Source organism: Scedosporium apiospermum (genome assembly GCF_000732125.1).
Source record: "Scedosporium apiospermum strain IHEM 14462 chromosome Unknown SEQ_SAPIO_0089, whole genome shotgun sequence".
NCBI classification, from domain to species: domain Eukaryota; kingdom Fungi; phylum Ascomycota; class Sordariomycetes; order Microascales; family Microascaceae; genus Scedosporium; species Scedosporium apiospermum.
The window spans coordinates 607,858-633,808 of NW_015971790.1; the positions used below are offsets into that span (position 1 = coordinate 607,858).

General features: G+C 54.8%; 3 protein-coding genes and 4 pseudogenes across 3 annotated transcripts; 4 read left to right on the forward strand and 3 right to left on the reverse strand.

The window, feature by feature from the left end:
• Positions 1–190: 190 nt before the first annotated feature.
• SAPIO_CDS3866 (uncharacterized protein) lies at positions 191–5,368 on the forward strand (the record flags this gene model as incomplete). The annotated part of the gene is made up of 4 exons (XM_016786559.1): positions 191–504; positions 766–3,563; positions 4,194–4,685; positions 4,797–5,368. The coding sequence occupies 4 exons, from the start codon at positions 191–193 to the stop codon at positions 5,366–5,368; spliced, it is 4,176 nt and encodes a 1,391-aa protein (XP_016643902.1).
• An 825-nt stretch (positions 5,369–6,193) lies between these two features.
• Positions 6,194–7,498, reverse strand: SAPIO_CDS3867 (annotated as a pseudogene; the record flags this gene model as incomplete).
• A 377-nt stretch (positions 7,499–7,875) lies between these two features.
• Positions 7,876–12,408, forward strand: SAPIO_CDS3868 (uncharacterized protein; the record flags this gene model as incomplete). The annotated part of the gene is made up of 4 exons (XM_016786560.1): positions 7,876–8,193; positions 8,350–8,545; positions 9,276–9,382; positions 9,478–12,408. 4 exons carry the CDS (start codon positions 7,876–7,878, stop codon positions 12,406–12,408), a joined length of 3,552 nt encoding a protein of 1,183 aa, XP_016643903.1.
• A 1,116-nt stretch (positions 12,409–13,524) lies between these two features.
• On the forward strand, positions 13,525–17,430 carry SAPIO_CDS3869 (annotated as a pseudogene; the record flags this gene model as incomplete).
• A 682-nt stretch (positions 17,431–18,112) lies between these two features.
• On the reverse strand, positions 18,113–20,335 carry SAPIO_CDS3870 (annotated as a pseudogene; the record flags this gene model as incomplete).
• Positions 20,336–22,513: 2,178 nt separating this feature from the next.
• SAPIO_CDS3871 (DNA replication regulator SLD2) lies at positions 22,514–24,090 on the reverse strand (the record flags this gene model as incomplete). Its single annotated transcript, XM_016786561.1, has 2 exons — positions 22,514–23,874; positions 23,949–24,090. The coding sequence occupies 2 exons, from the start codon at positions 24,088–24,090 to the stop codon at positions 22,514–22,516; spliced, it is 1,503 nt and encodes a 500-aa protein (XP_016643904.1).
• Positions 24,091–24,990: 900 nt separating this feature from the next.
• On the forward strand, positions 24,991–25,782 carry SAPIO_CDS3872 (annotated as a pseudogene; the record flags this gene model as incomplete).
• Positions 25,783–25,951: the final 169 nt, after the last annotated feature.

Genomic DNA, 25,951 nt, shown 5'->3' on the forward strand with positions numbered 1-25,951 from the left:
AGACTTGGACCAAACAACCCAGTTTCTTTTTTTGCCCCATTTTTTTTAATCCATCTCTCTCTGTTGCGAACACGGATCCATCCATCAAAGAAGGATCGCTCCCTCGACCGGACCCATCCCGTCGCGCTTTATCGCCCAAGTCCGCCAAAGCGTCGTCGGCTCGAGTCTATCGAACCGCGAACGAGAGACCATGGCGCAGCCAGGGGTGGCCGAGGTAGCTGGGCCTACCACCCACGACTCGGTCAAAGTCGAGCATCAGCCGTCGCCCGCGATGCAGCCTCTCCAAGCGCCGCCGCAACACCAGGCTCAGCCACAGCCTGCCGATCAGTCTATCGCTGTCGCCGTCGCGAACAAGAGGAAACGCGATGAGGATGCCGAGGGTGGACCTGTTACAGAAGGCGACAAGGCTCCCAATGGCACGCCTGCACCTGTCGTGAATGGAGGTGTTCAGCAACTGAAGAATACCAAGGAGGAGATTGAGACCTTTGTGAAGTTCCTCCAAAAGTATGTTCCGTTTTTTTCTTTTTTCTTTTAAATATCTCCCTTTTGCTTTTGCATAGTTCAGTCTTCCTCTTCCTCTGTCCTGGACCTGTATCATTATGGTTTATCTACATTGGTAAATCTTTGCTTCTGGGCCTAGCTATCAAATTCTCAATGCCATCCATCTCCGCTCGCGATCATTCCCTCTTTGGCTACTTTTTGATCACGATTGCAGCCACATTTCACATTCGAACCTTTTGCTAACCTTGCCTCCTCTTCATTTAGATACGACCTCGACCCTTCTATCTTTACCACAACCATACCCGCCCCCAAACCCGATGACGTGCACCTGGCCAAGCGCGCCAGATCGGAAGACTCGGCGCCCGCGTCTGAAACCATATCAGAAAAGGTCTCGCGTGGAGAATACGCCAGTATTGTGGAGTTATCAAAGGATGTAGCCTTAGTCGCTCGATCTCGAGTCACAGGCTCGCCTTCTCCTAACCAGGTGCAAGCCATTGTGCTCCTCCATGATCAATGCCAAAAGTACTGCAAGCGAGAAATTGCGTATCCCCAGGCTCGACCTATTGCAGTGTCCCACCCAGCCAAGCAAACCGTCTTGACCGTTCCATACCCTGGCCGGAATGAGAAACAAGTTATTCTTTTCTCAAGCCCTATTCCCACGGCTTCGTCGTCGGACAGGACGGATGCTTTCGTCAGCCGACTTCCACCTGGCGTCAAGTCCACCGTCATGGTCGGAGGCTTGAGCGAAGCCGAGCTCAACGCCGCGGATTCGACCACTAAGTCTCTTGGCGATACTCTCCCCGCCCCGAAGAACCGCGTGCCGCTCCTACCATCAGCGACTAAGCAGGCGCAGGCCAAACTCAATATCAAGGAGAACGTTCTGGGTTTTCAACAGCCCAAGTTCGAGAATTCCTGGACGAAATGGCCTAATGCGTATCCCAACCAGCCACTCTCTGTGGGCCATTACCTTGATTACACCAAAGCAACGGCAGAGTCACCGGTCAAGACGAAACAGAGGGAGAGGGCGCAGAGCCTTGCAGGACACAAGCCTTCAACTTCGGAACTTGAAATGTCCGAAATGGAGTCCCTTTTCCGCACCGCCTTTTCTAGCTTCTCTCCGTCGAGAGATGATTCCGGCGCCGTGATCCCCTCGAGCCTTGCTGGTCGGATCTGGTGGCAACAAAAGGGGCAATTCGACTTTTACGATCTGATCCCTGCTAGATATTGGCCAAAGCAGGATGAGGGCGACGAAGCTGTCGAAGAGGGTGGTAAGGTTGTCGACAAAGCAGCGGAAATTGAGATTGATCCCGCGTTGATTGAGTCTATCATCGATGAAATGAAGGATGGCGATGTCGCACCCGGTGTTGTTGGACCGCCTCCCTCGACGACCAAGACCGCTGAGGAGCAGGACGTAGAGGACCTATTGCGGGAAGTCGACGATCTCATTCTTACGCTCGCATCATTCCAGCACATCCGGAATATTAGCAAGTCGGTGACGTCGACGAACCGCTTGGCCGTTGGCGAGCCCGATATGCTCACGAATAGCCAACTCCCTCCGCCATCAGATGAGGAGCTGGCGATTTACGAGACTCTGAAATCCCTCCTCGCTTCCATCGTCAGGAGTTTACCTCCCTACGCAGTTGCGAAGCTAGACGGCGACCAACTTAATGACTTGCTCATTAGCCACAGGGTCCCTGTTGAGCTGGAGGAGTACCACGGCATCATGGCTGAGGACGAGGCTGCGGCTCAGGAGCGCCTTCGTCAAGAAGTCCAGCACAAGATGCAGCAACAACAGCAGCAACAGCAGCAGCAGCTTCAACAACAGCAACAGAAGATGCAGCAGCAGGCCGCTAGTGCTAGCCGTGCTCCCGCCCACCGAGCGGCTCATACCCCAGCTCCGTATGGCACCCCATACCATCCCAATAACCCCCAGTTCTCCCCTCATCCACAATCGCGGACGCCCGTACAGCCCCCTCAGTATTACAGGTCTGCTTCCGGCCACCCTGTGCCCACCCCACAAGCTCAAGCCGCCGCGCGTCCTGCACCGCCCCCGCACCCGTCGCCATCCCAGCACCACCTTCAACCCCAGAGGGCGATGAGCCAGCAGTATCGCCCCAACGGCTACACTGCCCCGTTTGCGCCACAACTGGCCAAGACGCAAACGCCTTATGGCCATCAGGGAATGCAACAGTATGCTCCTAACCAGCAGCGGCCACCTCAGCCCAACCCCGCAGCATACGCCGGTGCTCCCCAGCATCGAAGCCCCAATGCGACGTTTGCGACTCCTTACCAGCAAGCTCAACCATACGCAGCCCAGCAGCAGGTGGCCCGAGGCGCAGTCCCGGCGTATGCCAACTACCCCAATGGCGCGGTCCCGCAGCGTACCGCATCCCCTCACGTCCCCCACCAGCCGCAGGGCTACGTCCCTAACGCTTATCCCCAACATCAGGCCCAACCGCAGCCCCAGCGATACGGAACACCCGTTCAGCACGCGATGCCACCGAATGCTCACCGCTCCCCGATGCCCCGTGCCGCTAGCCTCTCCGGAACGCCGCACATGCCAAGCGCGGTTGGCACAGCTCCTGGCCTCACGGGCTATCACACGGTGATGCCCGAGAGTCAGCAACAACGCATGATGGAGCAAGCCAGGGTTCGAGCGGCAGCACGGGACGGCACTTCTGGTGCTTACGCCTCTCCCATCGCAGGTCTTGCCGGGATTGGACTGGGAGTCGCTCAGGGTGTGAACCGATCTCCGGCGCCGGCGCCCGTGCGGCCCAACATGCCGGGTGCGCCTCTTCAGCCCGTTCCGGGCGCTGCTATGCAGCGAGGAATGCTCAATGGCGGGGCGCAAGGCTCGCCGAGCCTCCAGCCGCAGATCCCAGCCAAGGTGTCGCCTGTACCCGTGCCGGTTATCCCGTCCGCCCAACGCCCTCCGTCTACGCAGCCCGGACAACAAGTCGACCGGCGACAGAGCCAGACTCCGCAGCCGGCCCTCCCACCATCTCTTCCGCAGACAGACGGCCCTGGTGATGCGAGCGATCGAGTACAGACCCCACAAGCCAGTAGGGCATAGGCCGCCCCTGGCTTGATCACATTCTACATCTATCCGCTGGGTGATGGACGCCTGCACCTGTCGTACCCTGTTCGAGTGCTCGGTCATGAGGATGGCAGCTGGGAGTTCTTCATCGAGCCGTCCTTCGTCACTACATATCCTCAACGACCTTTGACCCATGAAGACGCCCCCTTGCACGTCCCGTGTGTCTCGCAATTATTTGGACGCCGAGATCTCGTGAAGGCGAGCAAGCACTCCCGCATGTACCGGGTCGACTACTTTGGGTATTTGAATCCGGGACGTTCCTACTACTATGATCCACCCTCCTCATATTACCCATACGCACAGTCGGCATACAAATTCGACTTGTACGCACATCATAGGGTAATCACGTCCCCCTCGTCCCTTATGGAAGTGCAAGCGATCCCTCGTCATTATTACCTCAATGCGTTTTCCGGAGAGAATCCTTACCCCCCGCCTCGTCACCCATTTACCTTGCCTCTGTCCTGGGCGGAGCGGCGACGATCGGCTGAACGCGATTGGAAAAAAAGGAACATTGACTTGCAACGCGATTTAGAAAAGCGCTATTGGTGGTGGGCATGGCATTCAAAAATGACTCACCGATGTTATATGCCCATAGAATTTGAACTTACTGCTGCTGAGATGGAGGGGTTGTATGCGAAACCAACCGGGTTAAGCCCGCTTGTCTACTATACGGTTCATAATTCCGACCGTACAGGCCGGGTGTGGGTCCTGGATGCCTTTCCTCGTCCAAAGGCCGAATCTCTGCTTGGTGAATTGTGGGAGCCGTCCGCTCCCGAGCAGAGGGCGTTCTGCCGGGCGGATACACTTCCGCCCATTCCGGCTATTAGTGGCAGCCACACTAGTCTAGCAGGCCGACGTGCTCTTCTTGCCTCGAAAACCAGCAAGGTCTTGGCGGGATCAACAAGCGCAGGGACCGGGGAAGGCAGCAGCACGGCGCCCAGAGCTTCTGCTCGTAACGAGGCAACGAATCTTGCACATCGGGATCCTGCTACGAATCCAACGCCCCAGGCTCAGGCTTGGCTTCAGGCTTGGGCTCAGGCTTGGACTCAGGCTTGGACTCAGACTCAGGGTCGGGCTCAGGCTCCAGGTAGCTCTGATTATCAGGCCGGCCGGAGGTCGGGATCTCCAGTCCCGTTGGAGACACCTCCGCCTCGTTTGGGCGGGTGGGCTGACCCAGTGTCCTAATGCGCCATCGCAGCTCGCGTCACCGCAACTCACGGGGCCAACGCAACGACCCAGCCGGGCTTCGGGAAGGGGAAGGCTTCGATCGGCTCAGACGAGCGCCGGGCTGACTTTGAGGCCTTTGACGCGGCGATAGCGAGCGTCTTGCCTCTCTGTAGTAGGCTTCCACCGGCGCCTCAGACTGCACCGCTGTTGACGACCAAATCCGCAGTTCAGACTGCACCACTCCCGACGACCCAAACCGAGCAACCGTCTGGCGGGGACGCTACCGGCTCATCCAGCCAGGAGAGCCCTCAAACATCGTTGCTGACGTCCCCGAGACGCCAACCTGCGGCTCCGGTTGCTAAACCAGACGATCAGAAGAAGACCAGGACACCACTCCCGACTTCCCCTCGACGCAAGCACCCGGCGTCGTCCCTTGCCACCGAGGCTAAGCCAAAGGCTCGGACACCACTTCCTCGTGGTCCCAGGCAGAAGTCCTCTTCGGGGAGCAAACGCAAGCAGAATAAGAATGAGGAACCTGAGCCTCAGGAATCACGAAAGGATGATGGTCAAGGTCTTCGTAGGAGCAAGAGACTACGAAAGTGAATTGAAAAGAACGGCTGAATACTGAAAGATTAGTCACTTGTTGACTAGATCTTGTTGGTATCACCCCGACTCCTTGTTCCACCTCATTTTCCTTGTTTTAATTTTCACATTTTTCTCCAATTTGGAGAATGGGAGTGGCGTTGCACAGTTGGTGGTTTTTACATTTATATCGTGGTTTTGGGGGCATATAGCTCTCATACATCACCTTGAGCATGCCTTCTTAAAGGCTTTTCTCATTGTGAATCTCTTTCTCACTACAAATTCTCTACCTATGCACTGCATGGTGATTTTGTTTTCTTCTCAGGGAAGAAAGAAGACATACACCAGGGCGATAGGTATCAGGGTGTGTTCATGTTGGACAGCGGTTCCAGTTGGGGTGGGGGGATATTGTGGAATCATGGGGATTTGTCTGAGTGTTGTTGAATAAGGGAAAAGTCCTTTTCTTGTGAGAATTAGAGAGATCAATGGTTTTTTTCTGACCTGCTTTCCTTTTCTTTTCTTTTTTTCTTCCTTTTTGTACTTGTTAATAGGGATCTGGGGATAAGGGATAGGGTTCCAATTGTTCAAATGTTACACAAGTTCTTTTTTTCTGAACCTTGTTTTAAGATTTCCGCTCTGGGCTTGATGTGCTTTAACAAAACCAAGAGACAATATGACGATTCCCAGCTCTGGTAGAAGTGTGGACTGGGAATCTCCCATGTCCTGAGTTGAGTGGTCTATTCATAAACTTATTCCCATCTATATGCGTCCTGAATACAAATACAATCTAAGGTACAATCCGTCAAGTCGGGACGGGTTCCATATCAAAATCATCAACTACCACCTTCAGGCAGCAGCGGCAGGGGTAGAACCAGCCTCGGCGGCCTTAGCCCTCTGCGCCTTGTGCTCCTTCCACTCCCTCCTCAGCTCAAAGACGACCTCAACAGCAATCAGCAAGATGATAATGACCTCAAGCCTCGTATTATGCCTCTCGCTCGACATCTCCCTCAGTACGCTCGCAATATCCTGCGCATAATCAAGCCGCTGATTCAACGTGCGTATCCTCACATTAACGTCCAGAGCGCGGCCGACCTGGTCGTAGTATCCCTCGAGGCCTAGCTCCGACCGGCTATCCCAGAAGATGTCGGGTAGGGAATCGGTAAGTTCGGAGTAGTTGTTCAAGCGGGCTGACAAGCTGAGCAGCTCGCCGGTCTTTTTGTGGATGAAGGTGCGAGAGAGGGGAAGGCGGGAGCCCTGAGAGAGGATGGAGGGGATGGAGCGCGTGTGTTCGAAGTAGGAGGCTAGATCGGCCTCGAGGACGGCAAGTTTCGTGGATCGGGCGAGGCCTGAGGAGAAGGCTACCTTGGCGAGGGTGGTGTTGAGGCGGGACGATTCAGGGGATTCTGGGTCGGCGGGGCGCGTGCCGAGGACGACGAGGTCATCTTTCATGAGGCTTGTGTCGCGCGTCGGGTCGCAGACGTAATCGAGGTCTTCGACTTCGCGTCGACTAGCTTCGTGCGGATCCTCCGCCGCCTCGAGGAGGTAGCGGGTTACTTCGTCTGTGGTGATAGACCAGGCGACGACAGTGCCCGAGGGGAAGACGAACACGTCGGCGCCCGTTCCGGGATCGCGCGCGTGTACTACCTCGGCGGCTTCGAAGCCCGTGCCATCCGGATCGATTTCGTAGCCGTGAGCCGCGAGGATTTCGGCTACGGCCGTCATGTTGAATCCCTCTGCGACGCAGACGGCGCTAATAAGTCCCGGCGCCGAGGAGTCGCCATCTTGAGCGGTAGCCGGCACGCGGTGCGTGGGTTGCTGTTGCGCGATTATGGCTACGCGGCGGAGGGATTTCTTGACGCCCGTCGTGCGGGCCTTGCGCTTGGCGGGAGTCGTTTCGCTTGCGCCTCGCTCTGCGGTGCCTTTATTATTCTGGAGGTAGACGTTGGAGGTGAAAAAGTCCCTGCGGCGGGGTAGCATGAACGCCGGGCTCGGGTGGAACGATCGCCGTAGTCTCGCGCGGGGGGTGGACGAGGTGGTGCTCGTCGTGAGCAGCGGTCTACAGGGACATGTGCTGGGGAGGAGGGCGCGGTGCGTTATCGAGGGACGAGTTACGGTCGGCCAGGGGGCCATCCTTGCTGAGGGGATGCGCATGGTTGACGGGTTGGTGCCATTGAAGGGGCGAAGAGCCGGCCCGAGACGTTTTGGTGATGAGGGTTTCTGGAGGGGGAGTGTGAGTGGTTCCAGATCTTGGGCGGATGAGTGGTGCTATTGGCCTTTTTACAGGACTTGGCGTCGGAGCTGGGATTTCTCGGCCACCGCGGGATGTTCGCTTGGGTTTCGGGAATGAGTTTTAGGTTATCTTATCGGCACGTGATGTTGAGTTGGCTCAGGGGAGACTTGTTTGACAAGCTCAGCTCCACCGCGGAGCATCACAGTGTGGAATTGTAAACTAGAAAGCTCGATTTCACAATCGACGCCGTGGCAATGTAATTAAGGCGTCACGAGTCCTAGTCCCGCGTTCGCAGACAATGCCATCTTCCCCTGGCGATGATGCCCTAGACAAAGCTGCTTTCGGCCCGCTGCTTTCTATTCCTGAAGCCTCTCTGATTCAACTAGCAATCAACATCAGATTTCGAGTCTTCTCTTCCGAGACGTCGAGAGCTACACTCAACGCTCGTATAGGCGGATCGTATAACCTCGTCCACATTCTCCAGCTCGACAACCTCAAACTCGTGATACGTGGGCCAGCTACAGGATGGGGAGATGGTATGACTGATGTTGCGGCACGAGCCCTCGAATCTCAAGTTACAACCCTGCGTCTCATCGCAAGCGAGACGTCAATCCCAGTTCCTAAAGTCCTATCATTCGACGCTACCTGTGAAAACGCCATCAATGCCCCGTACCTATGCATGAGCTTCTTGCCGGGCTGCAGTGTGTCTAAGGTCTGGTTTGACACCACGGGCCCGATCCCTCTCGAGGAGAGATGACTGAGGATATTGAAGTGTCTCTCCGAGTGCATGGCGCAGTTGTCGCGATTCCGCTTCCAGAAGATTGGCTCGCTGCACGCAATGGAAGATGGATCAAGTTCCGTCGGTCCATGCTACGAGTATCGTGGAAATGATGACGGCACCCTTCGCGCTGTGGCATTCGGCCCGTTCGACAATGCGGCTGCCTACCTCAAAGACCGGAGGGCAGAGGGTGAGACGAAAAGCGTGTGGGGAATCGCGAAATCAAAATTGACAGATTTCATGACCCCTTTCCTCCCTGGTTATGATTCTACAGACGGCTTCGTACTTGCAGGCTGGAAATATGCCGGAAGTTGGTGCAAGCTGTTGTAGACGAGGACGTCGATGCGCTGGATGTTCTCTATGACCTTGGCGATGACTGCCTAAGTGAGGATGAATGGACTGCGCTGAAGAGCAAGTTAGAAAGACTTATAGTTCTGAGTGAAGCAAAACTGCCGTAAACTAAGAAATCTGATCCGTAACGCAACGATTCACGGCTCCAATCGGATCTGCTATTAGTGTGCCGCCATCTTCGTTTTTCCATGCAGTACTAAGCCCCTAAGATAGACCAATGCATTGATGTACAGAAAATTTTCCAATTGCCTGAGATCAATTGATCATCCCGCGCCTTGCTTCGTCGACTGAAGGGTACGAAAATGGCACCGCTCGGCTCGGGATTATGGAGGTGGTTGATATTTCGTTATCTTATCGACACGTGACCTTTAAACTTTTACCTTACAAGCATTGACGAAGGTACCTATGTACATTGCGCTTAACTTTTCCATCTTGGCAAGCTCGGAGGCATTTCCTTGTCCACCCAATCTACGAATAGCGACAAAACTTCCCGGCTTTGTTCCTCGTGATCAGCGAACTGTTTCCGCTATTGCGTCGCAACTGAAGCATCACCGCCAGATGTCTCCCAGACTCTGAGGACGCCACCGGAATCGGACGGATGCTTCTGCGGGCGCTTTCTCGAGTTGGCAGCCAGAGGTCGCCTTTACTGAGGCGCCGTGCCGGCGTACATGGCTTGGTAAGTTTTAGATGACGGCTTATAGCACCCGGGCTGAATCGAATATTCATTGATTGCCTAGGCCCCTGTGCTAACCCAATTCCTCCCCCTCCTAGTCAACGACCCCGCGACGAACCCAAACCCGTTCGGCGAATACCGCAGCGGCCGTCCTCACGCCTTCCGGAGATCGATCAGCATGGAACCAATTTGTAGCGTCAGGAACCGAACGTGTGTCAGTGAAGGGTGGGACGACCTCCAACCTGTTTTCGAACAGGAATTCCGCACCCGGTTGGAAAGCCAAGCTAGCAGCTCCGAATGAGCTTCGTAAAGACTTATGGGACCGCCGCAAACCCTCCAAGAGCAAGAAGGCTCCGCCTCACGAGCATGGAAATGAGGCCTCTTGGGAGAAAAAGAAGGAGAAAAAGAAGACCCAACGGGCGCCAAGGATCTTCGAGAAGCAGGACCGCGGCGGACTAGAAAAGGGGGCCGACTGCAAGAAAACCCCGAGTTCCATACTCATGCGCCTTCTCGACAACAACGGAAAGACCTTGAGCGACGACGAATTTACCAGCACAGCGCGGTTTATCCACCATTACCCACGACTCAGGTTACCCGTCGTACTTTCGAAGCTTCTCCTCGCCAGGGATGAACGGTTCCATAAATACAAGACTAGGGAGGAAATTCTGGCCGAGGCAGAAGCTGGCTGGTTCTGCCGTACTGATGTCGAGCAGTGGGAGTGGATAATACAGGGGCGCAACTCGGATGTCATAGCCGAGCGATTTGTTTCCTCCGACTCTGTGCACCCGATATCGCTTCTAAGCCTAGTGCTGCGGCCAAACGCCGTCTTTACCAAGAGGTCCTCCCTCGAAGGCTTGCTGAGGTATATGGCAAAGTGGCATGCAACAGGCGATGGCTCCTTTAAAAACGGCGTCCAGCCCGCCGCATTCCTGATTCCCATGCGGAGATTTGCCCTCCACTGTTGCAGGGTATGGCCCGATCTCATTCCGGCGCTCGCCCGCGTTGCGGCAGCACACATCCAAGACAGCATTCCAAACGCCCTACCGAAGAACAAAGTCTACAACGAACAGCGGAAAGCCTTCAACGAGTATCTTCAGATGTTTGCCTCGGCACCGGACCGCTCGGGACGTCGATACATGGAGTTTATCTGGGAGGCTCAGAGGGTCCTTCTTGCCATGTCGAACGGGCTGGAGCGGCCGCTTATGCTGGAGAAGAAGAGTTTCGATGCCATTCGTATTGTGCTCGTGGGATTGGAGAAGACGCCGATCGAGCGTGATGAAGCTACGAGGTGGGGGAAGACGTGGCCTCCTTTCAAGGTCATTCGGGATGGTTTGGATGAGGTGAAGGATGCAGGCGACGACTTTACTCGGGCCGTTAAGGCGGGTCTAACGATGGAAGAGGCCGGCCATGCGAGAGAACCAGTGGATGCTGTCATTGATACTCTTGCGGGTGTAGCACCGGATGGGTCGCCTACCATACAGACCCGTGCCAATTTGGCTGGGTTGGTACGCCGCAAAGAGGGCAAGATAGGCGCGGAAGAGGTATGGGCAACGCGGGTTCGCACGACCAGGAACCCGCATGAGGCGTGGACAGCATTTCAGCATCCGCCGGACCCGTCGTGTCGAAGAAACCACCAGGTGTATGGTGAGCTGTTTGCGAAGTTGACAGCCAGGACGCCCGAAAATGAAGGTTATCTCCCGGGGGACGGTCGACATGTGGTGGAGGTGCATATTCCAAATTTAAGTGACTTTGAGAGGGCTAGGATTCAGCCGCCTACGGTCACACAACTATACGATCAGATGCTCCAGGAAGGAGTCAAACCCGAGGGGCACTGTCTGGTGGTGCTGCTCCGGAGTGCGTCTCACTTGCGGCAGTTCCAGAAATATCTACACGACAGCACGTTAGACCCGGATATCACGGAATGGTTCGCTGATAGGTCGGACATGGACCTCTCCAAGATATTCGATCGCATGCCGTTTGGAGTCTTCCAAGCATACATCTCGCTCCTCTGTCAGCTACATCCTCGTGCCGTGACCGTCCAACCTCCTTCAGAGTTCAACGATCAAATCACCGAAGCGATCCAGCTAGTAACGCAATTCTCCAGCCTGGCGCGCACAGAAAGCAGACAACCTATCAACACGCGGCCGTTATGGAATCTGCTCCTCGACCGCCTTAGCAAGCCTCGAGGAGTTTACGTCGCCGAGCACGTGCCGTATAAGCGGGAGTATGCCACGTTGCTTTTGTACTGCGACGTGCTCTCTGCGGCGAGGAATATGTGCGCGCTGGATTGCGACATGTTCTTTTTCACGGCTAGGGCCATCTCGAATGCGATGCGTCCTCACTTTAGCCAGCATTTACGGCCGGAGAACGAACCGGAAAAGACTGGAAAGCCCGAGAAGAAAGAGCCAGGAGAACCGGTGATCCTAAGCATAGCCGAGGAGCTGCGCCGCGGACAGAACGACCCGGATACAGACTTTGTGCGCTGGGCACAGCAATTAAAGGGCGGGGCAGCAATAAATCTGGAGACCTTGATCGGATCCATGGCCCGCTTCCTCGCCGCCTCCTTCGACGAGCTCTCCTCGGACGTCGCCCCCCTCACCGGCCCTGACGGCACCTCGTGGCCCATGCCATCGACCTACCAACGCCCCCGTGGCATGGAAGCGCACATCTACATGCAGACCCTCGCCCATCTCCTCGACTACAGGGGCATGCTCCGCCTACTGGAGTGGATAGCCGACGAGTGGACCCGCGTCGTCGACGAGAAAGAGTCAGGGCCTGCGCTAGAGAAGAACCGGTTCCATCTGCGCAGGGCGGTGTGTGCGTTCCGGGCGCTGGCGGAGCGGTTCGTGCCCGAGGAGGAGCTGGCGTCCGTGAAGAGTCGGTTGGTGGAGGCGGATGGGTGGCCGGGGCAGGGGGAGGTGAAGTATTATCTCGAGGCGAATTGGCCCTCGCAGGAGGTGGGGGTGGTTTCGGGGAGGTTGGGGTTTGCGAGGGTGGCGGGAAGGGAATACTGGAGTGAGGGCGCGTAGGACAGAGCGTGTAGGAATTATTCATTGTACTATTGTGTCTATCGATCACACCTTTTGCCTGGGTGTTATATAGAGTTGGGGATTGACCAACCCCCCTGGCGTTGTGGGAATTTGGATACAGATCAGAGAACATATCATGCTATTTAGACTACATATTGTCATACATACTTTTTGCAGGTCTGAATAGCATTCTAAAAGCTCAACGCTCTATTTCTGAGCATTGCTATAGGACTCTCCTGTGCTCGGTTCAGCGAGAGACAAGAGAAAGTTGTAAAGGAAGGTCGTTTTATATGTGGCTTGATACGCTCATAAGCCACAGCACGCCACATTGGATTTCGACGACGAGCGCCCGTCGCGCTTTCTTCACTAATAAAAATAACAAGAGAGTTAGTTAAGGAAGGAGTTGCTCCCGGTTTACAGTATCGTCACAATAGAAGCAACTCGAGGAGATTAATAGATTGGTTTTCTTCAATAGAGCATCTATTAGCCTTATTCTTTTTAATTCTTTCTTATTATAGCAGCATTAAGATACCCTCTTGCGGACTTCCTTCCCGGCTCTCACACGCACGCGACTTGGCCTCCTTCTATACGAGTTATAATAAGCTTTTGTTTCTCCTTCTCAGAACGAAGTTCGCCCGTCTTCTTGACCAACTAAAAGAGGAACTTTCCAAGTTAACACGGCAAACACCGAGAACCGTTCAACTCGGGGCAGAGCAGCTTGGTTTCCGGAGAGTTTGTCAAGAGAAGCCAGCCACCTTTCCTTTCCCTCTAGTTTCGTCTCATCAGACATCTTACTCTCTTCGTAATCCCTATTTTGAGTGAGAAGCTCCTTCAACTTCAGAGTCAGCTGTCTAGTCACGCGGAGCTGCCTGAGGAGGAGTGAGTGGGAGTGGTACGTGCTGCTTTTCTTTACTATAGGCGAACGAGCCTTTCACGTGGCTAACATGATGTCTCTAGGGATCTACCGCTGACCTAGTTTCTTTGGGATACACCGGAAAGCTGGAATGTATCTCTAGAGCTTGTGGCTCTCGAACTGGCGCTCACTCTCTTCCTGGCTGCTGAGGGAGACTTGAGAGGACCCCATGGAGGCTGCTAAGCTTTAAGAATTCTTGACCTATGCCTTCTCATCTAGAGGGAGTCCTCTTCGGCGAGGTCTCTGACGTTTTTGCTGAAGCAGAACCAGGAAAAGAGGACGTCAACTCCATACCTCGTGGATCGATCGAGTGTCCCATCTGTGCAAGCGTCAATGAAACAGAAGCCCTCGAGAGCGTGGAATTCGATGGATTCGTCGTCTCAGATTTACTGGATTACAGGGACAGCCGCCGCACTACATCTGTAGGAACCTCTTCCTCCAAACGCCGGAAAGTTAACGGGTCAAGCGCATGGGTCACTTCAGAGTCAGGAACGCCTCAAGTCGTGCCAGAATTTTCTGAGATTTCCGAGCCTCTCTATGATGCCGATGGAGTGCGCGTGGGTGAGGTTTTTCCGGATTACATCGCTACGGTTCTACCGAATCGCATCCACGTAGATGTCCCCGAGACGACCCTCATCTCTCCGGAATCGCGATATGAAGGTTTCATACCGCCGGCTCCGTGCCTTTCCGAAGGGAAGGCCTTGGGCGTTTTACTGAAAAGGCTTAATGAAGATGCCGGAGCTAAGAATTCCGCATCCGACTCGGAGGGGGAATTCCTCGAAATATTACTCGATGACTTTTCGGTGTACAACGACTCCAGACGGTCCGGCGAGGAGATGCGTCCCCTGCAGTATTTAAACGCCAAGACGACTCGATACAGCCGCCTCCTCTTCGACGGCGTCCTGAAAGTCGGCGACGCAAGGTACTTCGTTGAGAAAGTGCCTTTCGAGGAGCTTTCGGTCGGCAACTACGGCGTTGAGAATCATTCCGTCGACGGCCAGATCTGGATTCGGTCCCTACGCAACGCCAGGACCGGAAACAACGTCTACTACCGGCTCGGACAGCCTGCGCGGTGCTACGCGCGTTTCTTCTCGGATTTCGTGTGGATAGCAAATTTTGCGAAGTACTTCGTCGACTATCTCGAAGCCCTCCACCAGGGTGGGAAGAAGGCTAGCATCTACGACTTCAGGAAAAATTTCTTCGCGTGGACGTCGCGCAGACATTCTCTGTCGCCGGCGTTTACGCAGTGGTTCTCCGCCTACGGAAAGCAGGATTTCAGGGTCCCCGTGTCGGTGAACGTCGAGTTTCTTTACAAGGAGACGTGCGGCGTGCTCTCTCAAAAGGTTGCGTTGAGCCAGCGCGTTTTCCGCGAGGTTCTGACTTTTACGGAGTACAAGCCGATCGCATCCGTCCCGGCGAAGCGCGTCATGGAAACCCCGCCGTCTGTGTCGCCCGAACAGACCGATCCAAAGAATGCGGATGTTCCACCAACTATTGTCACCCCTTACATAGCCCACTGCTTTGGCCATCTTCCTTGTGGTCCTGTGATGAAGGCGGTTGATCTCGATCCGACGGTGGAGAAGCTCAGGGCGGGTATCACAGATGGAGTGGGGCTCGAATTGATCCGGAGAGCGATGGAGGATGGTGCATCTGAACGTCCACCGCTGACCCAATGCCCTCTTTCTGAGGGCCAGCGGGAGCGGATGCTAGAGAGCATTAAGCCAGGTGATACTATTTCTATCAAGCCTGATGATCCCTCTCTAAGTAAATGGGCGGAGGAAGCGCCCCACGGGGTTAACAAGGCCGACAATAAATGGCTCGGACTTGTCCAGTCCATCCAGAGATCGCGACGGGGCAATCGCTTATTCCAAATCATCTGGTACTACCGGCCCGTCGACACGATTTGCAGCGTGCTAAAATACCCCGTCGCAAATGAGCTCTTTCTCTCAAACCACTGCACATGTAGCGAAGGGCTCGAGATTGACCAAGACGATGTCCTAGGTGTCCACAAAGTTGGCTTTTACCCTTCCCTCGGCTCCGATGCCGAATTCCTGTGCAGGCAAACATACGACATGGAAGAGCGTCGGTTCACTACGTTTAAAGATGGCGATAAGGTCTGTGCCTGCCAAAAGGAAGGAAAAGAAGGAGCCGAGCTTGAGAAGTTTTCTGAGAGGTACCGATCCGGCGATACCGTGCTCGTGGAGCTGAAACGCGGCGATACGCAGCTCGAGCCTTGCGAGGTCGTGAAGATTGACCAACAGACTGGGCGGCATGTTCAACTGCGCCGCCTCTTCCGTCGGGCCGTCGTAGAGCCCACTGCGAAGAAAGCGAGGCCGAACGAGCTCGTCTACTCGGAAGAGACTGTGGTGAAACGTTTCTCTTCGGTAAAGGGGAAGTGTTTCGTGAGGGTAGTAGATGCTGGGAAGCCCATTCCGGTGCCTTATAACCGCGACGGCGTGGGTCTCTTGTTTTACATGACCCACGAGCTTCGTGATGGAGGCTGTCGGCCTTTGGAGTCTCCGCCGCCTTCATTGAGACAATCGTTCGCTCCTGACCTTCCAGGCCCCAGCGCTCAAGGGAAACGAGCCAAGAAAGAAAAGACGAAGAAGAAGATAAAGAAGAGGCTCAATGGTCTTGACTTGTTTTGCGGTTCTGGCAACTTGGGTCGTGGGCTAGAAGAAGGCGGCGCAGTGGAAATGCGTTGGGCAAACGACATCTCAGAAAAAGCCATTCACACGTACATGGCCAACGCGCCCGACCCGTCGCGTGTTACTCCGTTCTTGGGGTCGATCGATGCGTTGCAAGAGAGGGCTATCCGAGGCCAGTTCAGCAGTTCTGTCCCTCGGGTCGGCGACGTGGGCTGCATAAGTGGTGGCAGTCCCTGCCCCGGCTTTTCGCGTCTCACGAATGACAAGACAACCCCGATGCAGCGAAAGAACCAAAGCCTCGTAGCCGCGTTCGCCTCGATGATCGACGTCTACCGCCCCCGCTACGGCCTCCTCGAAAACGTCGTAGGCATCGTCCAAAAACGCGAACTCAAGCACGAAGACGTCTTCTCCCAGCTCGTCTGCGCCATCGTCGGCATGGGCTACCAGGTTCAAATGCTCTTCCTCGACGCCTGGTCCTACGGCTCCTGCCAATCCCGCAGCCGCGTCTTCCTCGTCTTCGCGGCCCCCGGCGAGACCCTCCCCGCCATCCCCGTCCCTTCGCACTCGCACCCTCCTCACATCAGGAATGCCGGCCTCGGCAGCCTCGGCAACGGCGAGAAGATGACGACGCGCGAGTTCCACGATGCGTACGCATTCAAATACCGCTCGGCCGAAGAAGCCACCGCAGACCTGCCCTATCTGTACGACGGAAAGACGGATTACTGCGTTCCCGCGCCGGACCACGTCCCATCCGCTACGATGACGAAGCTCATGCGCGCCCAGGTACGATGCATCCCCCGCTTCCCCACGGGAATGGGCTTCTCCTCTACCTGGAACAACGGCCACGGTCGCATGACCCCCTCCGAACGAGACCTCTTCCCCGCCGTGGGAGTAAGACGCGTCACCAAGTTCTCCCTCGCCTGGACGCGCTGCCGCCCCGCGCGCCTCTTCCCCACCGTCACCACGGCGCAGTGTCCGGCGGACTTCAAGACTGGCGGGCAGATCCACTGGGCCGCCGAGCGGTTCCTGACCCTCCAAGAGAGCCGGAGGGCGCAGGGGTTTCCGGACGACGAGGTCTTGTTGGGGTGTACGCGGGATAGGTGGAAGGCTGTGGGGAATAGCGTCGCGAGGGAGGTTTCGCTTGTTTTGGGGCTTTCGTTCCGGGGGGCTTTGTGGGGGATGAACGATGATGATGATGACGGTGGTGAGCATCGACTCGGAAGGGAAGTCGGAGGCCTCGAAGTTGGAGGCGTTGGTACCCCGACAACCTGCGAGGAGAAATCTCTTCAGATGCTCGCAACGCTTAATGGGTTTACGGTGCCGGAGCAGAAGAACGGCTTGGCGTGGCCGTACGTCTCGCCCGCCTCTGTTAGTACTACCAGGAGCTGTTCTCACGACGTCGAGAAGATCCATGGCCCGAATTGTCTTCGTGGAGGAAACGACGACGTCGTGATGCTCTGATCCCCCCTTTGCTCCTCTCTTCTATCGGTCTCTCACCCCTTTTGGACGACTAGACCCAAATGACTTTCCTCTGACGCCATTAGCTTCCTCGGCAGCCTCAGCACGCGGGATAACATCTTCGCCGTCTTTCTCACAAGTTGAGAAAAATCTCCTTTTGGCTCATTTTACTTTTTGCAACAGCGGCTCGTTTGCATAGCTTCGTCGTTCCTACGACCTTACTTCTTTGCATCTTCTCGGCAATCTTGTTTCGATTTCTTGGCGTCGAGACCGATACCCAGGTTTTTTGGCAATATATTTTTCTCTTTGCTTGGCATCGCCAATATATATATATACAGTTTTCGTTTTAAATCTACGTTAAGGACATACATTACTTGCCTCGCTAAGAGCGATTCAAACGAAATGGGAGTCACCTTGTCTCGATGAAAAAATGTGGAATTGTCTTAATTGCTCTGTGACATGTACACACAAGTCCTCCCCATCACCAAATGTTAAGCGACCCTTGTTTTGTATTATGGCCTATGCTATTGCTATGCAGTCCTCTTAAACTGAAGCGTCTGCGTGCTTGAAAACGCCCCGCCCCTTTTCTCCTCTTGAATTATTAAAACGGTACAAAGGAAATGATCCCTTCCTCCAGAGGGAGAGACACTTTTTTTTCGTATTTTCTTGTTCTTTTTTCCGGCTCTCATACCCTAACAGTAGCCGTAACCGTTTCTGTCTCCGTCTGAGTCTCAGTCTCCTTCACAGTGACAGTCACAAACACCGTCGTGGGAGTGACGTCGACTTCTTGCGCACCAGCCGCCTCGGGGTGCAGGAAATTAAAATCGATGGGGATGCTAACCGGGATATCGATGACGTCGAGGACGCCCGTAGGGGTCGGCAGGAGGGGAGCTTCCGTCGTCGGCGTAGAGTCGTCGATAGGCTCGGGCTCAACCACGGGAGGCTCAACCACGGGATCGCTCGTGGGAACCGGCTCGCGCTGAACAGACGAAACAGGCTCAGGCTCCGGAGCCACCGTAGGACTGACGACAGGAGTCTCTTCAGCGGGTTCGTCGGCAGAGGACGAAGGGGGCTGGAGGATATCGGAGAAGAACGAGGAGAACTCGAGACCCTCAGTAGGAATGACCGGTGTCGTGACGACCGGGGCGGTGACAACGGAAGTCACGGTAATTGTAGGTTGAACGGTGACCGAAATGGTGACTTCTTCAACAGGTTGCTCCTCTCCGGGCGTTGTGGGATCGGGGCCTCCCTCGTTAGGAGGCAGGCCCAAGATGCCACGAGCGACAGCCCCGTCGTAGCAGCCGACAATGGCGCCTTCGGTGGTGTTCATAGGCAGAGCGAAGCACTTGGTGCCGGTTTCACAGGTAACGATGTCGAAAGAACCGCTCTCGCTGCAGACTCCGATGTTGCCACCGATGCAGGCAATCTGGTTAGCGGAGCAGGAAGAATCGGGTTTGATGCCGCTGAAGACCTCGTTGAGATTCTGAGCAATCTTCAAGTTGTCCGCCAATGTCTCCGGAGATACGACGGCCGTAGCAGTGGGAAGCACAGTCTCCATGGTCGGAACCTCTCGGTTGACAGTACCGGTTGGGATGATGGAGGTGGAGGTCTCTGATCCCGAAGCCGCTTCCGTAGCCGTGACATCTCCAGTGGAAGTAGCTTTCTCCGCAGAGGTCAAGGTTGTCGATACCGAAGGTGTTTCTGAAGCTGCAGCATCTCCAGTGGATGAAGCCTCCTCCACAGAGGTTGCCTCAGAGGTCGCAGATCCGGAACCCGTTTCCGTAGCAGTGGCATCTCCAGTAGCAGTAGCTTTCTCCGCGGAGGTTGGCTCAAAGACGCCCTCCGAGGAGGACAGCTCTACGCTAGTGGGAAAGGCTCCAACCGGTGCATCCAGGTCAGAAGTCGAGCTAGCGGATTCTGCCGTCGTCGAAAGACCTTCGCTGGTTTCCGCGGTTGTTGCAGAACTAGCAGCATCCGAGGCGGTAGCAGTTTCCTCTGTAGACGAGCTAGCAGCATCAGAGGTGGTAATGGGTTCCTCGGGAGCCGAGCCAGGCAATCCAGTGGAGGTCGTGCTAGGGATATCACCATTTGCGGACCCAGTCTCCTCAGGCAGCGAGGTAGTCTCGGTCTCTTCCGGAAGAGAAGTAGTGGACGAGACCCTTGCGGAATCAGTGCCAGTTTCCGTTTCCGCGGCTCCAGAGCTTGCCTCGGTAGCAGATACATCCTCCCTCGCAGTTTGAGTAAACTGCACGTCTTGGGCGGGAGACTCAGTCGCGGAAGATTCATCGGCCGAAGGTGCACTGCTGGTTTCGGGGGCAGGCTCGCTTGATGACACGACCTCCTCAGCAGAAGTGGGAGCAGAAGTGGGCAGGGGCTCAGTAAGTGTGTCAGTCGGCTTTACCGAAGCGGTAATCTCGGCCTCCGTACTTGTCTCGCGAGAGGGCTCGTCCGTCTGAATCGGCGCAGCATCGCTCGAACTGATTTGGGGGTCGGCAGACGGCTCCTCTGTGGGGACTGTTGTAGTGTCAGGCGACAGGGTAATTATGATCGGACTTGGCGTCTCGTCGGGGAACCTATCACCAATGTTAATGGGAAGATCTGGGGACTCCACGTGAATAAGAGAGACTAACTCTTGAGGATCAGAGATGATCGGGCCATCCTCAAGGGCAGTGCTGGGGTCTGCTTGACCATTGCCATTACCGCCACGAAGGCCCTCGACGTCAGTAGCCGAAGCAGCGCTCGATTCAACTCTGCGGACTCTAGAGCGAGCGTTAGAATGAAATTCGAATTTGAGTAAGAGAGCAGAAAATTGGGTGTCCCACCTTCTTCCCGGCCAAAGAGGTCCAGCCTCCACGGCTTGTGAGAGAGCCAAAAGGCCCAAAATCGAAGCGGATACGTTGATACGCATATTGTGCAAAGATGGTTTGTTTCGTTTCTCTCAGAGATAGCGGAAGGGTAGTGTCTCGAACGAGAAGAAGATTGATTGGATTCCCTCGAGAGAACTTAGATGAGATGGGGAAACAGTAGAACTCGAAGAAACTTTTGAGTAGGAGAAGAACAAAGCTTTTGTTGGGTAGACTAGCTCTTCTAGGAACAATTGAAAAATAAGTAAGAGGTGAGAGAGATAAGTTGTAGAAAGAATAATGTTCTCTTGTGCTCTCAATGAAAAGAATGAATGATGGTGAGAATAAACAGAGCTGCTGGAAACAACTTGAGTCGCAAGGTTGAGTCAAATACCAGCTGAGACGGAACCTGCGATGAAATGATGGTCGGTCACAGAGTCACAGAGCAAACTTGTACGTTCCGCTTGGTTCTAGGAAGATATGAACGAAGCTTGCTGTTCTCACAAAGTGTGGTGACCGAGAAGGAATAAGGCAATTTGAAGGCGAAGAGATTATAAGCAGAACCACAAAAGAGAAAGCAGAAGAAAAGAAGAAAAAAAGCTTGTGGCTACAGAAAGAGTACTAGGCAGAAATGAATGCAAGACTAGTAGAGAAAAGACAAGAGGAAAGGTAGAAAAAGAGAGAATCTCCTTCTGTCAGTTGACATATGGCAGTACTATCTGGATAGCAAGAGAGTGGACACGAGAGCAGAACTCGAGGAGACAGACGGAGGTCTTTGTATGAAGCCGAGCCGCAGCCTTCTTTTCCATAGGTCCAGGATCCATCGAGACCATGCAGGCCAGTCCCTGCCTTATTTCACGAACTCGGTGGTGCTCGAGTGGGCGCCAGAGCTGGGTGGAACGACACGCGTTGACTAGTAACGAGCTGGTCGTCTCACCTTGCGGGCCTTTGGTCTTCGCACCTTGACAGCCAGCGGTAGGAATCTGTATCCCCAGCCCACATCGGCCCAGATCGGACACCAGTACGATGACTCCATGCCGCTGTTGCCAATGTTAGCTTTGCACATGGTTCAGAGGTCAAGCAAGTATTGATTGGGGGAAGCAGATCCGGACGGCGACCGGGATGCGGGCCAGACAACTCGCGTCAAATACCAGCACGAGGCGAGATTTAAGGAGCAGTTTGGGGTCCCGAAACAATGTGATCATTGACGGTGATGGGGCAGAAAGCGTCCGAAACGACCTTGGACAGCGCGTAGTGCATATTGCGAGCAAAAGGGACCCCAGGACTCGTGTCCTGCTACAGGTCGAGAGTGGACGAGGGATAAATTGGCTCGTTCCCGATTAAGCGCCTCTTGTCTGAGGTCGCCATGGCCGAAGCCGTTTTCTTTGGGCCCTGCATGGTCTTTCTTCGATCGTCCCTGCGTTTTGTCTTGCGTCGTTGGGCTTGTCGGAGTTTCCAAATTTAGCGGGTTCGTAGGCGCCAGAGCTTCCCATTGGCTATGGGGTGTTGGGCATGTTGTGTGGCAGGAGCTACGGGAGTACGGGGAGTGTCAGGGGGCGTGCGGGTTGCGAAACTTTGCTGCTGGCCAATCACTGGGCCGCTGATCCATTGCGTTGTACTTCGTACTCCTGTATCTTTTCGGACCCTGGTGGGGGCAGGCGTGAGCTGACCGCTGTCGACCAATCGACTGCTTCAAGAGTTCGGGTGGAAAGGGCGAGCCCCAAACCCACATCCAGAGAGGAAGGGACAATTGAGGATTGCCTCAATAGTTGAACCGTTTATTCTTGTTCACCTTGGCAAGAGTCAAATACCGAAATGGTTGGACGAGAACTCCCCGTGACCGGTTACAGCTCTTGATAGCATTTAATGAAACAATGCTAGCTCTACCAAACAAAGCACTTGTCCAGTGTTGATTGTTCGACAGACTATTGTTAGAGAGAACAATGGCAATCATCGTTCGGCCCATCATCGGCCTCGTATTGCTCTCCACTTGGGAGAGTAGCGCAGCCCAATCAAAAATATTCAAAGATCCGAAGGTCTTCCAAGTCTATGCTTTATTCCCCAGAAAGAATTATGCTATGCTATGCTTTGCAGTCCCAATGCCATCCCATCATCAATCGGTGGCCTACAAAGCCGACCCCAATCCCACCCAGTAAAACCACAGAAACTTCACAGACCGAAATTCATCACAAGAGGGCCGAAAAATATGTACAAGGTCAGCCCCCAGCGTCCCTTTCGCCATCTCAACGTCGCCGCCTAAACCTACTATTATGACCCGGCCCACCCTTCGCCCCATAGTTCCTAAGCTTCAACCGCTTGAAATTGGCGTGCGCCAATTCGTTCACCTTGCGGGCCACCTTGCGCACCTTCCCTTCCTCTTTGTCTTTCGCTTTGGCCTCTTTGGCGGCCTCGGCATGATCCTCCTCTAGAGCCTTGGCAGTCCGTTTCCGGCCCGCCCTGATGGCCTTTACTAAGTTGTCGACCCCGGAAGCCTCGTTGGCTTCGGGGGCAGGATCGGGGGCGAACTCGGAACCCCCATCTGAGATATCTTCTAACTCGTCGGGTACAGCAGTGGGGTCGAACTGCGTCTCAGGCACCGCGGCATCCTCCTCATCCGTAACCTCATCCTCGTGATAAACGGTCTCCTCGGCGGGCCTCCTAATAAAAGTCGGTCGCATAATCGCCCTCCTCGTAGTCCGCTTGGCCCCCTTCTTCTTGTAATCCTTGATCGGAAGTCCTCGATCTGTCTGCTCTTCAACGGGGCTGTCATACTCCGCTTCATCGTCAAATCCACCCAGAAGCTTCTTCGTCTTCTTGCCCGCTTGGCTATCCGGGACAACAGGGTCAGATGCTGGCTTCGTAGGCTTGGCGAATAATATCTCTCTCGGCGCAAAAGTCTCCGCCTCGAGCTCCCGCATCGCCGCCTCGTCGTCCTCGAACTGAGACTCTTCGACCTTGCGTAGGTTCGCCACGATGGCGCTGAGGCCCCGCGCGAATGGTTTCCGCGATATCCTCCTCAACTTCTTCGGCGACTCGTACTCCTCCGTCTCTTCCACCACAGGCAACGTCTTCCTTCGTAAAAAGGATGGCGTGCCGAACTGGAGTTTAGATACCGATTGCGGCGTCGTCTGGGCAGCTCTGGCATTGCCGTCGGTGGCCTTCAGCGGCGTGACGAGTAGGTCTAAGTACTGTCTCCTCGACGACGACGTGGGTGTCCTTCCCAGCTTAAAGTCTTCGATTTCGTTGGCCCTGCTTGGCGTTTCTAATAACATGGTACGGTTCTCTTCGTTATCTTTCTTCGAGGGCGTGACGGCCCCATTGTCTAGAAAAGCGAACAACCCCAGGACCTTTCCATCTCTATGCGGCGTAGGTCCGATCGATGTGGGCGCCACCGGACTAGGTGCGAATCTGTCGTGCGATGGAGTACTCGCCACTGGGGGAACATCTTCCTTTTGGCGCGTGTCGGTGAGGTTGACATACTTTGATCGTTTTACGGGTGTTTGCGCGGGTTCGGGGGCAGATTTTCGTTTCGTGGAGGTCGATTCGTCCTTGGCCTTTCCCGAGAGGATGTCGCGTAGCTTGTTATATTCTTTGTACTTTTTGGCTAAAACAAGGATGTTAGAGGGCGGACTAAAGCTTGTCGAGGTTTAAGAAAGTAGGTAAAGGGGTGGTGTATACCGATATCTGGATTTGCCTTGATAGCATCGCGTGACGGCTTAGATCCGCCGTGGGAGGCACTCCATTGATGCTCCCATTCCTTGAGAGAAGCACGTAGGGATTGACACTGGCTCTCCAAAGCCGCTTTCCGAGCAGCGTCCATCACGAGAGCTGAGATAGAGAGAGTTCAATGCGAGGTGGGGGAAAAGTTCACACAAGATCAAGGTCTAGAGTCATATACCAAAAAAGCGGAGGGTTCCTCGTCTCGTCTAGCAATCTAATTTTTCTAGAGTCTAGGAAGTCGTCGAGTGCTTAAGGTTGAAGGTGGAGTCGACGTTGGTGAGATACGACAATGGGAAATAGTTTCAATTATTTGAGTGACGCGGGAAAGTTTAACGCGTTCAACGTGCCGCGAGGTGGGGCAAATCGATAATCAACGCAAGCATTTAATTGTAATCAGTGGGCACGAGACACTGTAATCGAGACTTCGCACTGCGGCGAATAGCGGACATATTTACCATTAAAGGACAGTGCGGATTGTTAAGACCCACTAAAATCAATTAATGCGGTCCCCAGTCCAGGCCGGGGTTCACTAATTAGTCCGTATCTGGTCACTGGTCACCAGCGCTCTCAGACAGGAATTTAGTGGCGTCATAGGTCTGGGGCATCGTTTCACACTGAAACTTCCCCAGTCACCAACATTAATCGCTTCCTAAGATGATGGAGATTGAAGCTTCAAGTTGCTCGTCTCGCCACCAGCCAGCAATAATCTAAACCCCAACAACCCAACGACCATGCCTCAGCGGCCAACCCCTCAACCCTGGTATGGCGTTAGTATGCGATATTTGACTGCGCTGGAATCGATATGAATCCTGCTCGATGTCGGGGAACACTTGAATCTCTCTCACTTCCTCAAGTATTTGTTGCTAGTCTATAGTCCAGCGGGTCTTTTCTATGATTCTTCACTGCCTCTCTCCAACATCATCCAGCCATATAATACACTAGCCAGAGCGCTTCCTTATCCTTTCGCAAACCTCAGCCTCGAACAGGCATTCCGCCCAAGATGACCCGTCCGCCCGCAAAGGAAGACTGCGTCATCTGCTTCGACGCCCTCCCCTCCTTTCCCGCCGAAGCCGACCCATGCGGGCACCGAACATATCACAGCCACTGCCTCCTTCAATGGCTCGAACTCAACCCGACCTGTCCGCTCTGCAAAGCCGCCGTGCACCACGTGCGCTACGGACCCGAACGCCTCACCATCCACGCGACGCAACCCAAACCACAAGAGCCCGACCGTCCCTCCCCATCATCACAAGAAAGCACCACACCTTCTCCTACAACACGCTCTCTCCGCCGTCGCCGCCGCCACCACCCTAACACCTACATTTCAGCCAACTCCCGCTCCCTCAACGCCTTCCCGGCCCACCGCCTCAACGTCTACCGCCACGGCCTCTTCTCCCTTCACATCGGCTCCAACAAACACTCCCGCTACTCCACCACCATAACCCCCCAGGCCCTAATCCACGACCCCGAGCTCCAATCCCGCGCGCGGGCCTTCATCCGCCGCGAGCTCCTCGTCCTCGACGCCCTCGAACCCAACCGCGACGTGCGCGCACACCGCACACGAGCCTACAAACTCGAGTACATCATGTGCGTGCTGAGGACGGCAGAGATGCAGAGCGCGTCGGGAGTCGCAGAGACGCTTGTTAGGAGGCAGTTGGGGGAGCATACGGGATTGTTTTTGCATGAGTTGAGGGCGTTTTTGAGGAGTCCATATCGGCGGCTGGAGGAGTGGGATGGGGTTGTGCAGTATGGGCCGCCGACGAGGGAGGGTGTACTAACGGCTGAGGGTTGAGTGATCTAGGGCTTTTTGGGAGTTATCAGAGAATCTTCTTGGAGTTTGGGCGGACTTATAGATGGGATTTACCTCTTTTTCTTTAGATACCATGGGATATGGCGTCCTCTAGAACATTTTTTGATAGACAGATACCTATCATGAGTTCCAACATCAACATAAACATAAG